This window comes from Podarcis bocagei, assembly GCF_964188305.1.
Source record: "Podarcis bocagei genome assembly, chromosome: 7".
NCBI classification, from domain to species: Eukaryota; Metazoa; Chordata; class Lepidosauria; order Squamata; family Lacertidae; genus Podarcis; species Podarcis bocagei.
In genome coordinates this window covers 44,910,191-44,925,294 of record NC_138132.1, presented here as the reverse complement: position 1 = coordinate 44,925,294, position 15,104 = coordinate 44,910,191, and the positions used below count along the sequence as shown (strand labels likewise).

The 15,104-nt window shown below is 40.3% G+C and overlaps 1 protein-coding gene across 4 annotated transcripts in view; it reads right to left on the bottom strand.

The window, feature by feature from the left end:
* The window catches only part of ADAMTS18 (ADAM metallopeptidase with thrombospondin type 1 motif 18), a 103,728-nt gene that overhangs the window by 12,969 nt on the left and 75,655 nt on the right, over positions 1 to 15,104 (bottom strand). For all 4 annotated transcript variants that reach the window (XM_081202688.1, XM_081202689.1, XM_081202690.1 and 1 more), the window contains 3 exons: positions 6,680 to 6,821; positions 4,874 to 5,000; positions 861 to 1,065 (listed from right to left, as the gene is read on the bottom strand). In XM_081202688.1, the coding sequence (XP_081058814.1) occupies positions 861 to 1,065; positions 4,874 to 5,000; positions 6,680 to 6,821 (474 nt within the window). The remainder of the gene's footprint in view (positions 1 to 860; positions 1,066 to 4,873; positions 5,001 to 6,679; positions 6,822 to 15,104) is intronic.

The following is a 15,104-nucleotide window of genomic DNA, read 5'->3' as shown; positions in this document are numbered from 1 at the left end:
ATTTGCACTTGTTGCTCCTCTCCCTTTTGCCTCTGGCCCCAGCCACCACTGGCATGTGCACTGACCTCATCCACATCACCAGTGGCAGACTCTGAATGCTCATATTTCAGGGGTGCCCTGTACGATGCTAAAATTCAGCACCCTACCACCTCTCATGCTCTGTTCTACATCATTATTGTGGAGCCACTTACGGAGCGGCACCCAGTGCAGCCAAACCAGTTGGGCTATCCTAAAACCACTTCTGACAACATGAAAGCAGGTCACATATGTAGGAGTACTTCTTCATAGCTTCTCTAGACATACTTCCATGCTTGCTGGTCCAGGAATTAAGATCAATTTTCAGAGACCTTGCTTTTGGTGCTGTCTTGGGAGATTTGGTGAGAAAGAAAACAAGCCCACCAGAAGGTCAAAGAACAGAGCCCTTTTGCAAGCAGCACCCTGCTGTTCTGTGAAGATCCAGGTTTCAGATATTTAAAAAGCACCATGCTGTTTGCAAAAGGGATTTTGAACATCCCAGCACTGTCCCAACAATCAGGATACTGAAATGCACAGACTTCACCCATCTGTCAAATTTGGCCTGGCAGGAGTCAAGAAATAAAGGTCTGGCCCCCAGCTGTAAAAGGTTCCCCACTAACTAATGTTAGGTCTTCCCTTATGGTGAACGAATACCAATTACTATGGGACAGCAGCGGGGAGGGCTACTGCCTTCATTGTTCTTCTGGTGAGCTTCATGGAAGCACCTTCCTGGCCACTGTTAGAAACAGGATGCTATAGAAGAATGAGATCCAGCAGGGCTCTTCTTATGTTCTTACCTATAATAAATACAGTGCAAAATAATGCTAGCCTTTTCTTTTCATTACCTGAGACCATGGGCCAGGACTCCATTCCGGAGGACAGTCTTGATGGTTACATGCCTGGATTTGTGCTGGTGTGGTTACTGGGCAGAGAGCATGGGCCACAATGTCCTCCTTCTGAAAAGCCTTTTTCTGGACACACTGGATTGGACGACTTTGTTGCCCTCCACCACAAGACTGGCTGCAAACACTCCATTCACCTGCTGACCAACTTCAAGAAAGAATGCATGTGTTGACTAGATAGCCAAGAATCAGATAATGAGCTCAAAACAAAGGAGACATTTCTATATGAGCTATGATTATAGCTACTAGGAGGTTCACATGTTATATTAAATGAGTGTACAATCTGTCTACTTGTGTACACAAACAGTTGAGCTGGATACTCATACAATTATTCACTTGTAATGTTCAATGAATGTAAAATCTGCACACCTGTGAACACAAGAGTGGAGCTGTACTCAAGTACACTTGTACTCAAATCAACAAGTGTACACTCTTCCACATAAACACTTGTACATGTGTAGAGACAGATTGTACCTTTCTTCAGTGAACACACCTACTAAAATGTTCCATCAAGGAACCAGAAAGTAGCAGCAATCCCCTATACATTCATTGTTTGGTGTGGGATGCTACAGCCTCAAAGGATGTTGATATACAACATTATGAGAAAAACTATAATGGCAGGAAAGATAGAAATACATATATTTAGTCTGATCCTCAGTTGGAGTATTATAAGTAGTCATATTTCTCCCCCAGTAGGAGGATTATCAAAAACATGTTGGGCAGTTAACATTTCTGATTAAACTTGAGGTAATTCCCAATAGATTGGGGTTGATCTCTCTCTCTCTCTCTCTCTCTCTCTCTCTCTCTCTCTCTCTCTCTCTCTCTCCATATATTACTGCTTTTCACATACGGTACCTCCTGCCACACACACTTTCTCATCCTTCCTCTTTTGCTTTGAATTTTACTCCATTTGTATAATTCCTTATTCACAGGCTATATCTACTCTAATTTGAACAAATCTGAAAGTAACATTGGCCATTGTTCATTCTCCTAGCAACGGCAGGTCCTCCCCAGACCAAACAGCAAAATCTTAAATTTGGTTCAGTAGCCAACTGGTAGCCATTGCAATTCATTTGGAAATGATATTATATGCTCATGGTAGACGGCTGCACTTAGCAGCCTGACTACTACATCCTGCATTAGCTGCAGCTTTCGAACCACCCTTGTGTGGAGCACTTTGCATTAACTGAATCTTGAGGTTACCAATGCATGAGTCACTGTGGCTAGTCTATCACTGACCTGTGTTTGAGTATCATCCAGTGAACATTAAAAACATGAGTCTCCCTGGGTCTAAATCCAGCATAACAGCCACTACACCACAAAGGCTCTCAACAATCTCAACTCATCTTTCAAATAAAGGAAGAAAGAAATATATTGCTAAATTAAACCATCCTGTAATTAGAGTATGGAAGATTTAGAAGCTACCAACTAGCAGATGAATTTCCTCACAATGGGAGGAAAGCTCCCATTGGCAGCCGTGGGAGCTTTGTTTTCTTTGCGATTAGCAGGTACATGGTCTGAGACATTGAAACTGGTAGTGTGGAAGGCAGAGTGATCAAGAATTGGTGGAGCCAGAGCTAAAGGCAAACTCAACATTTAGGATCCACACACCCATCTTCAAAGTGCACACAGAGTTTCCCGTCAGAGTTGAGGCATGCAATGATGATAGCTACTTGTGTGGCTTTTTCTGGCGATTAAAATAAATGCTACGTTTTAGAAGTTGCCAGCCACAATTAAAAGGCAAATACAAACAAACCGGAGAAAGCTGAAGGAAACGTAATGGAAGACTTTTCTGTCTGCAAGAAGTAGAGCCCATGGGTACAGAAATAACACTTGGCAGAAGATTAGTCACATGCAAAACATATTGTTTGGTGAGGGGAGGTTACTTCAAATTAGTTTTCAGACAATGTTGGGGCTCAGGGCTAGGCAATGAAATTGCAGTAGCTGTCACACGATATGTTACTCCAATTAAACTTTATCTCTGCCTTCTTGTGGTTCTGCTATAATTTCCTTTCCGTTCTTATGTAGTATATTTGTGTGGTGATATATCATCATCATTATCATCACGGAGGGAAACACCCACACACTTCTTCATAAGATTTTACTCCGTGGGTGAAAAATTATGGTTTATGTAAAACTTATTAAATTGTGCACTGGACAAATTGAATTGCACAGCAAATAGGTGCATATTTGCATACCCAGATGCAGCACTCCTGCCCCCAGGGGGGGGGGGCAGGCCTTCATAGAAGGAAAAGACACGATAACGTCAACTTTATTGAATTCAGGTGTAGGTAAACCTTGGCATAGGCACTGGGTGTGTATCCCTCTCAGCTCCCAGCTGGGGGTCTGAGACATGTCAGGGTCAGTTAGGGGAAGGTGGAACCAACAGAAAACACTTGTTTACGCAGCTGGTCCCACCCCAAATTGCTGAGGGGAGCTGTATGGCACTTCTGCCATGTGCTTTGGACAGAGACTCCGCTCATGACCCCTCTAATGGGCTACCCTGTTATCGCTGCCTCAAGAAGCGAGTGAGTCATCACTTCACCTCAACTTCAGATGTTAGACTAAAGGATTCCACCCAAAGCCTAAACTGCCAAAGTTGTGACAATTGCTATGGGGAAAGCAAAACATGCAGAGCAGAGAAAATTCCTTCCCAACTCTGAAAACACAACCATCATACAACCATAGCAATGCCCATATTTCTAATAGCACAGAAGAAGACAGAAGTGCCTAGAAACCAATGAGTTTTTATTGACATTTTAATGTTTTAATGTTATGGATACCAACACAATATATATTCATTTGCTTCTCTGAATTGGACAGATTTGGTTAACAGATGAGCTTCCCCATCTGTGGTTCCCTTTCTTTCTTATATCCCTTTCACTAAGAAGGTAAGTCTATAAATGGCTTAAATATTGGGAAGATATAATCTTTACTAACAGAAGCAGTATCTCTCTAAATACCAGATGCTGAGAAAAAATAAAGAAAGAAGATGCTTATCACATTCATGCACAAATATGAGCTACCACGGGCATCTGGCTGGCTGCTGTTGGAAACAGGATGAAGAATTGGTAGAACTTTTTTTATTAAAACAAATTTTTATGTGATTCATATTTGAGAACAGACAGCATACCTGCCTTTCATCTTCCTTGTTTTTTAACCTTGGGTCTCCAGATGTTATTGGACTACAACTCCCATCATCCATCCATATTGGCTAAGCTGACTGGGGATAATGGGAGTTATAGTCCAACAACACCTGGAGATCCAAGGCTAAAGAGCACTGCTCTAGGCTAAACACACCTACTTCCATTCACATTGCCTTTTGGCTCCATTATTCTGGCTGTTCTTCCCCACTTATTGTCCCGCAATTGTAGTTGTCCCCCTAGCAACTCTTAGAGGATCATATACTCAATCCCATACTCAAACCATACTCATCCCCAAGGCACTGGGATGTTCATAGCAGTGTTCACATGTTACATTCAATGAGTACGTACAGTCTACGTACCTGTGTGCACAAATATTTGAGATGTACACTCAACACAGTTATTTACATGTAACAGTCACCAAGTGCATAGTATGTGTACCAATTAACAAACATAAACACTTCCACACAATGTACATGTGTAGAGACACCTTGTATCTGTGTTCAGTGTAACATGTGAACAAGCCTATTGTCTCCTGCTATTTGCACTCATAGGCTTTGTCCAGGTTGGGCGTGGAAGCAGAATTGAGCTGGAATGGGTCTGCTTTGATCCTGTTGCACTAATTTGAGGAAGGGTTCAAATTATTGCCCCATCCCTAGTCCCAATTCAAACTCTTCCAAGTTTTATAGAGGAGGGTTTGGAATCATCTGTCTAGGAAGCAAAATAGGTTTATTCCACAGATTTGTGAATTTAGACTCAAACACAAAGACCCATAAAAGAAATAGGAAGGGATGATAAATTCATAATACATACTAGGCTGGGCAAGGATTTGCATTGCATATCTTTGTCTCCGTCAAGGGCTTTGTGCTTGGGCCACAGAAAGAGGCATTGACACGGACACGATGATCTAGTAAACATACAGCTTTCGCTATCAAGTGCCCTATGGAGAAAACCAAGAGAAATAAAAAAAGATGTATGAGAGAAAGAAGTTATTGTAGAAATGAAAAAGTAACTGAACATAGCACTGTAGTTCATCAGGCAATTTGCCTCTCAGCCTTTCCCCACCCCCATCACTGGCATGTGGCCCCCAGAAGGTTCTCTATGAGGGAATGTGACCCTCAGATGAAAATGCCACCACCTTGAGCTCTAATAAATAAATGGGCATGACTAGCTTAGGTCTTAATTTCAAAAGATCTACTCTGAGTAGTACTAATGTTGGATACAAGCCTTAGTGTTATTAATGTTACAAAGCATTCTTACTGGTTTTAAAACATGAGTCAGAGGAATTCTCACAATGTGTGTCGATATTTTTCAGTATGATATTAAATGTTGCATAGTTACAATTAATTTGAAGGTTTTGAAGGAATCGAACCATTGAATAAGGTTTTGGAGGTTTTGTTAAAAAAGAAGGGGAGCCTGTATTGGATTATTTAATGCATTGAAGTTGGGGGTGGGGGGAAATGGCTAAGCAATAATGAACTGTAGCTTTCTTGAAGATGGCAGGGAAAAGAAGGGGAACAGGGTCACAGGGAGGAGACACTATCTCAAGCAAGTTTATCTTTGGAAACAATTAAGGCATGAATTCAGATCTTTTTGAAGAAAAGATATGATCAGAAATGTAAGAGGACGGATAAGAAACGTGAGATGGCAAGAAAGAAGGAAATTCAGACACAAAAGGAAAGAATGGGGTTTTAAAATCTAGATAGCACAAGGCCTGAAATAATGGAGAATATAAAAGGAAAATATTGGGAAAATTGATCCATGAAATGGCAGACAAAATATGGAAAAGTCATGGAAAACAAAGACAATGCAGAAAATTGGGGGTAGATAATAGAGAATAAGTAACAGAAACCTTTGCAATACTGCTCAGAGCAGTGCTGTATTAACAATGGCTATCCTATACCATTGCTTTTATGTGCCAGGCAAAAATGTTTGTTTTTAACCAAGCTTTTGGTTTTTAACTATCTATGGCCTTTTTGCATGATTGGGATGTTTTAATGTAGTTTTTGTTTGTTAGTTTGTTAAGTTGGTATGACAAAAATGTGACTGATAAATGAAAGAAGAAGAAGAAGTAGTTAAGTATTGATGAAATGTGACCTAATAATACAGTGGAATTGCACTAATACAAACTTATCTCCCCTCTGTCCAGGGTTTTTTTCTCACCCTCAGAGCTGATGGAGGTCATGGGGGCACAGATATGGGGGAGAGAAGGAGGAAAGCCCCACTGAGCTAGAAGGATTTGTTATACTGACACTTGTAAGCACAATTATTTAATTGAATCCAGCCCCTTATGCTCTCTTTATTTCAAATTGCAAGATATTTTGTGTTTAGTAGGTATGGAAAGTCTAATATATATGTAAATATAAATAAAAGCAACAAATTAATAACACAAAGACCTATAAACAACAACAGACTAAAGAAAGGGAAATCAGAAGCAATAATGTATTGTGCACATTCAATCAACTGAAATTCAGTTTATCAACCAGGATTCCTGAAATCAGAAGCCCCTACTCAAATGTATTATTCAATATTAAAAAAAAAAATAATAATGCTGGAAACTATATTTCATGAATTTTTGGCATATTCATTGAATTCAGACTTTTGGAGTAAGTTACTCACCCCCGCCACACGTAGCTGAGCAATCTGACTGCACTGTTACCCATGAGTAGCTATGTCTCTTTGTGAATATCTTGTTCTCATTTATAATCTTAGAGAAGGTATATTGCCAAGCAATGCCAGGATTGTTGCCTTGTAAAAGGATCTAGACAGCATGGAGAGAGAAATACGTTATGAAGAATGAAGGGAAAAGAAAGGTTAAGGCTGCAGTCTCAGGCAAGCTTACCTGGGTGAAAGCCCACCTGAATACCACAAGATTTACCAGGAAGCAGATGCCTTTAAGACTGTGCCTAAAATATGCAGTTAAAGATATAATAGAATCACCCTGATCTGCTGTGGTTCTGGGCACTGATGTGTATCTGAAGATCCTTACCTGCAAAGGGTACCCAGGTAAGTCCCATATATTAATCATTTTCCTAGGAGATTCCTTTCACACTAAAGAGAAAAGTACACACACCCCAGGGCTTCTTCCATTTGCTAGAGTGGGAATGAGCACCAACTTTCAGTTGGAGAAGGAACAGCCCAGTTTACCACCTCAGTGACAACTCGACCTTTATGTAACCCTCATCACAAGGATTTAGCACGAATAAAAGGAGATAATGTAATGTATTGCTCTGGACTCCTGGGAGGAAGGGTGGAAGACATGCATAAGAAAGAAAGAAACTCAGGTCCCCTAGCTCATAAGTCCTCAATACTGTACAGTCAAAATGTGTGTGTGTGTGTGTGTGTGTGTGTGTGTGTGTGTGTGTGTGTGTGTAGAAAAGTCTGTCTTTTCCATCATGGGCCATTTAATTTTACACTGTTGCTGATTCTGAACAGGCCAATGGCCAATTACTAAAAACCATCTGCTTCAGTTCAGATAACTACAAACTCAAGGAAGGCTTGCTGTTGGAGGTAAATTCTATTGTACCCTGCAGAAGCAGTTTCTGAGACTTTGGCTGCATTAATTGAAAAGATGGAATAAATAAAACAAGGTTCATAAAGGCTTACAAGGAATTCTATTTTTCATTCAAACTAGGAATGTGCAGATCCCTATGCCAGCATGGCATAATGGTTAGAGTGTTTGACTAGGACCTGGGAGAGCAGGGTTCAAATTCCCACTTAGCCAGGAAGCTCACTGGGTGACCTTGGGCCAGTCACCATCTCTTAGCCTAACCTACCTCACTTACCCAGGAGTAAATCCCACTGAACTCAACAGGGGTTTACTTCTGAGTACTATAGGACTGCAATGTCTCTACAAGTATGCAGGGTGGCCCAGATTCAATCTCCAGCATCTTCAGGTATGGCAGGAAAGGATTCCTGTCTGAAACCCTGGTGAGCTGCTGCTAGACAATGTAGCCCAAGGATAGCCGATGTGGTGTCCTCATACACTGAACTCCCAATTCTCATCAGCCCCAGCCGGAATTCCCAATGGAGAGAGACACTGGCAGTTTAATAGACAATACTGATCTATGTGGACCAATAGTCTGATTCAGTATAAGTCAGTGCCCTATGTTAGGAACATAGAAAGATGCATTATATGCCAAGTTAGACCATTGGTCCATCTACAGTGTCCACCTATTGTCTACATTGACTGACAATGGCTCTCCAGTATTTCAGGCAGGGTTCTCAACCATCCCTACCTGGAGATGCTGGGGATTGAATTGAACCTGAGGCCTTCTGCATGCAAAGCACATGCCCCACCACTGAGCTACAGCCCTTCCCTGTGTATTCCCTATGTGTTATTATATATCTGTGGAGGCTCCACATGCATTTTGGAATCTTGGGTAACTTCTCCATTTTAACAAAGCCTGAAGGGTATTGCGGTGGCTTGCCAATATCAAACCAGTCCTGCTTGGATTAAATCTATGAATGGATACGGAATCTAAATTGGAGCAGGTGTGGAGAAAGGCTTATGAAAAATCAGCAGTAAAGGTTACTTTAAAAAAAATCCCAAGAACATACAATTAACGTTTTTCAAGGCAGAGAAGTGAATATTAGTTCTTCAGAAAATGTACACCTAGGGGAATAGGTAAAGGAGAGAAGCAATGAGCTATGATAGTGAAAAACAGTAAAATAAATTTGCATATTCAGTCCATTAACAACGAACATGTAGCTCACTATTATTTACTGTTATTATAGAAAAGTGTGCCTGTTGTGAGGAGGGAGAGGAGACAGAGAAAAGGATGATATATTTTCCAGTCCCATTAGCCAGATTCTATTTCAGTCCACAAATTCTGGTAGAGATCCAAACCGGAAATATATGGCTTAGTCCAGATATATATATATCCAGCAAAACTAATAGCTTGGCTCTCTGCTTTATTGCAAGACCCAGGGTTGAGGAAACACCTAATATCAGGCAAATGTAAAATAATGTATGAGATTTTATGGAGACCAGGGGTGTAATCAGCCTCCCTTTTGCACCACCCAGACAGACAGCAAGCACATGCGCATTGTGCACATGTGCAAGAGAGAGAGAGAGAGAAGAAATTGTAAGAAGTTGCAATGATACACAGATACTACCACCATGGAATTGGAAGGGACCTTAGACCTAATGCAATCCCCTGATCTGCAATGCAGGATGCAATTACAGCATCCCTGACAGATGGCTGTCCAGATCCTGCTTAAATATCTCCAGTAAAGGAGAGCTCACCACCTCCTGAGGCAGACAGTTGTTCAACAGTTCTTATTATTAGAAAGTTTCTCCTAATGTTTAGCTGAGATATGCTACTGGTTCTAGTCCTGCTCTTTAAAACAAGCAGAACATGCCTACTCCATTATCTGTGTGAGAGTCCTTCTGATATTTGAATATCATTATCACGCCCCTCCTTATTCTTCTCTTCTCCAGGCTAAATGTACCCAATTATTTCAACCATTTCTCAATGGACTTAGTTTACAGACCACTGACCATCCCAGTCACCCTCTTCTGGACACCACTCCATTTTGTCAATGTCTTCCTGAGTCCATTACCAACTGTGCATCCTTCCTTCATCCTCTTACCTTTGGATCATCTTTCCTTAGCTTTCCTACCCATCCACTATCTCTTCCCAGTCCTCAGCCATCCCATCCAAGCTGACAACTTTCATTTCCCTCACAGAACTAGAGAGCAAACTGTTTGCTCCTCTGAGTAACTGAACATTTCCTGCCACCAAACTACCTCAGCTAATCAGCAAGAAAGAATTTGCTGCCACTAGTGGAATACAATTACATTCCTCTTAAAAGTAAGGCATATATCTAGTGTGAATGTGCTATAAACCAAATAGCAAATCCTGCATAAACTTAAACTGAGTGTGGGAACCTTGAGGTATGCAAGAAAAGTGTACATTTTGGAGAGGAGCCCCACCTATACACACCACACACAAGCACATGGCCATGACAATGGCTACAGAAATAGGTGGCATATGTCCCTTACATACAAAATTAAAGTATATTATATGTCCCCTACTGCTCTCTGCAATATCTCTGGTAATGTGCAAGTGATACACTTGATCAGGGCTGACTTCAACTTATGGCATGCTCTTAAGCCACAATCTTACAGCCATGATTGTTGAGGCTGTTGGGTGTGAGAGCCTGACAACATCTGGAGGGCCACAGGATCCCCATTTCTGTTATAGACAGTGGATCAAGCACTGCATAGCTGCAGAGTAAACAGTCTAATCTTACAATACCATATAATATTTATTTAAGGATACTATTTATTTTCCATTATCAAGGCAGAGCTATTCTCAGCTTGTCATTTTTCAAAGTGACAAGAACTTGTAGAATATAAAACATTATCTCTTCCTAGAATAGTGTCAAGCATTCACTTAGAAAGCTTTTCCATGGGAATCCAATATCTGAAGTCAGTGAGCAGCAGCATATTATTAAAACTACAAATTTGGAAAGACCTCCAGTGCTTCAGTCTACTTAACTGGACACATTCCAGAGACTTCCCTGCCAATTGGCGTTTGCTCCCAAATTTACAGCTGGCAAACAACCTCCTTAAACATTTCCAGGTCTTCCACAGAACTGTTTAATGTCTACCTTTAACACACCAACCACCTGACTTCAGACACAACACTCAGCAGCTTTGACCGCAGGGCGCAGAGTTATAAAATTTACAACTTTGTATGTTGAAAAAAACACAAGCTCAATGGCTAATATCTGCCAGAACTATTCGGAAGAGCAAAACTTTTGCTTAGGGCATAAAAAAATTGAAACAATGGACAAATTGAACTCTCTTGCACAAACAGCCCTTTTCCTTTCCTGTTAATTTTTATTTCAAAGTAAAAACAATAAATATTCTTAACCAGCTGTGCATCTATTTCTCTGTCTTGGTTTTCCTTCCTTCCCTTGGCTATTACTGATGTGTAAATGACTATGTACATTTGTGGATCATTGAAGCAATTCCTTGTAAATGTACATCAACACTTCCTTTAGGTTATCAAACTTCCTAGGGAGATTTTAGGCTGTAAACATGCATCTGGCAATTAGTACTAACTTGCAATTAATTACAGTACCTTGAATTACATTCAATGGATGTCTTAAAGATTTGCTCAGCCAGCAAATATGGAATGGCACATAAAAGGTAAAGGTAAAGGACCCCTGGATGGTTAAGTCTAGTCAAAGGCGACTATGGGGTTGTGGCACTCATCTCACTTTCAGGCCGAGGAAGCTGGTGTTTGTCCACAGACAGCATTCTGGGTCATGTGGTCAGCATAATTAAACCGCTTCTGGTGCAATGAACACTGTGACGGAAACCAGAGCACATGGAAATGCCATTTACCTTCCCACCGCAATGGTACCTATTTATCTACTAGCACTGGCGTGCTTTTGAACTGCTAGGTTGGCAGGAGCTGGGAAAGAAATGGGAGCTCACCCCATTGCAGGGATTCAAACTGCCAACCTTTTGATTGGGAAGCCCAAGAGGCCACAGCACCATGCGCATCATGTACCAACTGTTTGGGTCTGCATAAAGTAACACTGTGGTTATAGATTCATAAAGCAGAATCATAAAGTTGAGAGGGATCTCAAAAGTCATGGAAGAGGCTGGGAACAAAACTAGAATTAGTTGCTTCTGCCTATCATTGACTCTGGCTCCATCTACTGCTGGCCATCTTGCCTTTTGCTTTAACCAGTACCAGTGAGCACCAGCCACTAATATTTAATACAGGAAGTCTAATGCTCCTGATAGGTGGCTATCCAGCCTCTACTTAACATCCTCTAATGAAGTAGAGTAAATTACCTCCTGAGCCAATCTGCTCCACTGTCAAACAGTTCATACAAGCAGGATGTTCATCATTATGTTTAACCTCTTTAACTCTTTCAACCATTTCTCATAGGATTTTGTTTCTAGAGAACTCACTATCTTGGTCACCCTCTTCTGGACACTGATCCAGAAGCTACACTCTGGAGCAACAGAAAGTGTGTGTGTGTGTGTGTGTGTGTGTGTGTGTGTGTGTGTGTGTGTATCGACTCCTTCCTAGAACAAACTCCAGAAGGAGAATAAGGCTGTCAATGGCTACTAGCCCTGATGGGCTGCACTAGTGGAAGTTCATTATGCAACCAGAGTGCTACAAATGGATCTTGTCCACATGAGAAAATGCAGACTTCTTGGAGAGGGGCTTTTCAGAATGACTGTGGAACACACTCAAAGAAACTTTAGGGTGGGCAACTCCAACTTGGGTGTACTGAGAAAAATCTTGAAATCGAAGACAGGGAGGTTTTATGTGCCTTGCTATTTCTAGAGGCATTTAGAAAGCAAATCTTAAAAGTGACATGAAAAATGGAGAGTTCACACAAGCCCACTGAGGGCATTGACAGGAAAAGGTAGCCTTTGAAAGGTCCTCCTATGATCTCATTTCTTCTTCAGCTGGCTTATATTTGTCATGGTATATATTTCTCGCTCCCTCTTCTTTTGTAAACATCATGTGCAAAAGGCATCCATTTAAAGGATAGAGCCCATCTAATCTTTTTCACTTAAGCAGAACCCTTTTATCCCTTACATTGAATTTACATCTGTATCTCATAAGCCAGGCTTTGCTTTGTCCAACACACACTCTCTTTAGGGGAAATCAGAGCTAAATTATCATCTAGTAGCTAATAATAAAAGCAAGGCTTTCAAACTCCAAGCTGGCTTTCACCCAATGACTGCTAGCCTAAATTATCAGCGAAGTCCTTCCACCTGGCTTCCTTTTTTCATTTTCCCATCACCAAAGAGGGGAAGAAATGATTTATCGGTTTTAATTAGACATCTTTTCCTGCATTGATAGTATGTTCCCTTTTGCCTTGTTTCTTTTCTCTCTCCACCCTGACTGAATGATTGCCACTTTGGTTAATGTCCCATCCCTCTCTTACATGTTGCAGTGGAGATAAACTTATCCAGTTCTATGACAGTTTGGTAATTCTCTCATTCAATATGAGACAGTTTTGTTGAAGGTTGTCATATTCCCATTTATATTGTGACAGGTCATAATCTTCTTCTTTTTTAACCGAAACCTTCTTAAAGTTTTCACACATGGCAGACCATTTCAAAAGATGGAAGCAGGTGGTTTTGTTATCAGATTGATGTTATTACCGATTGTTGCTCGAGTGCCTGGAGAAACTGATATAGGTCAAGCTATCAGACTTGAAATCTGAGGTTGAAACTATGCATTAAGCTCTGGACTCTTTGCTCAGAATTTGATTTTATTTATAATCCAAATCAGCCTGGAGCAAGCTTCCTCTGAGTAGAAGCAAAGCAAATTGGGAGAGGCTGCTTAACTCTTTCCCCTCCTGGTATTGTTTAGCTCAAAAATAGGGATGGGCCTGTCAGTCTATTTCTGTTCCATATCAACTTTACAAATGTTCAGTCCCAAGTCTGTTCCATCCCATTTTCTGGAGACTTTTTAAAAATAAACACACACACACACATTTAAATTACACATATTTTTATACATACTCTTCTCTACAATAGGCACATTGTGCACATTTTGCATGAATTTCACGCTTAAAATACATAACTTTGTATGCTTTCCTATGCATTCTGCCTAAAATATCCATTTGAGTACACATTTCATCCATAAAATATACATTTTCATATTCATTTTCAAACAAAATTGGTATCACAAAGGTTGGAGATGTCTGCAATCCAATTGTTATCTGCATTCTAATCTGCATATAAATCCAGAAACTGTAAATTAGGTTAGTTCACTTTAATGCGAACTGAAGAAAATTATCCAACTCAAAATCACCCGCCCCAAACTGCTTTTTGTTCCCACAAGGGGAAAGATACTTGGTCTTTACATCTTTACTTAATCACTCTCAGTCTGCCTTTCTCCTACTTCAGAGCAATCTTCTCCCTGTTCCTTTGGGTTTACAAAACAAAACATATAGATGGAAGATTCACAGAATGCTGCTTGGCAAGTAGTTTAGGCCTAAGGTGGGATGGGGAAGAATTTGATTCAGCTCACATTTAAAGGTGAACCAACCTAATTTGCACTTTCTGAAACAATATGTGAAACAAAACAGCAATCTTTTAAAATTTGCAATTTTCTGAATTTTGCAATGCAGCTCTCTAGCCAAGTAATATGTACAAAAATGCATTTAGTTAAGTAAAGTGTGCACACAAATGCACACACCTGTAAAGGAGGGCATACACAAATACAGTATATTAGGGGGGTTTCTGCAAAAATGTGTATATTAGGCAAAATTGCATAATAAATTAAATACTAAGAGAAAATCACAGTAAAATGCTGATGAATTTCATAAGGCCAATGCCCCCACCCCCACCCCTGGCACACTGACAGATAAATGTGGGGAACTGAATATAAGACTGGAGAAAATGAGAAGCAGAGAAACTGAAAGTGACAGATTTGCTCATCTCTAGATACATAATTCACACACATAGAATTAGAAAATTGGAAAACAGAAATTGAACCCAAAAATGAATCCATGCTCAGACCTAAGACTGATCATGGCTTCATTGTCTTTTTCTAAAGTCTTGAGTTTTAAGGCTAAGCTACAGTAAAAGCAATGATGAACCAGGAATGGGGTCTTCTTTGCCCAAAGCCAATCCACCTCCCATCTAAGTCTTTAAACAAGTTTTATAAATTGAAACCAGATGACCTTAAATTACTTATGCTGGAATTTTAACAAAACGTTTTAGTGTTAAACGTTTAACTGGATTACACATTTTTTTAAAAAAAAAAATTCATGTCTCCACTTAAGGCAACTCATCTACATTACCAAAACCATGTGCTAAAAGCTGGCATTGATTTACAATACCAGGTGATCATTGTCCTATCATACGTCTACCATTTTGGTCTAGTTTCCACCCTCCAGTCAGAATCTGCCTATTTTTGCAGGTTTAAGTTTGGAATCCACTAGAGAGATGCTATGTTTTAGTTGTATCTGTTTTTATAGGCTTCTGTAAATTCACAATCAGCAATCTATACATAATGCATTCTTTTGACTTCAAGAAGCATTGCAA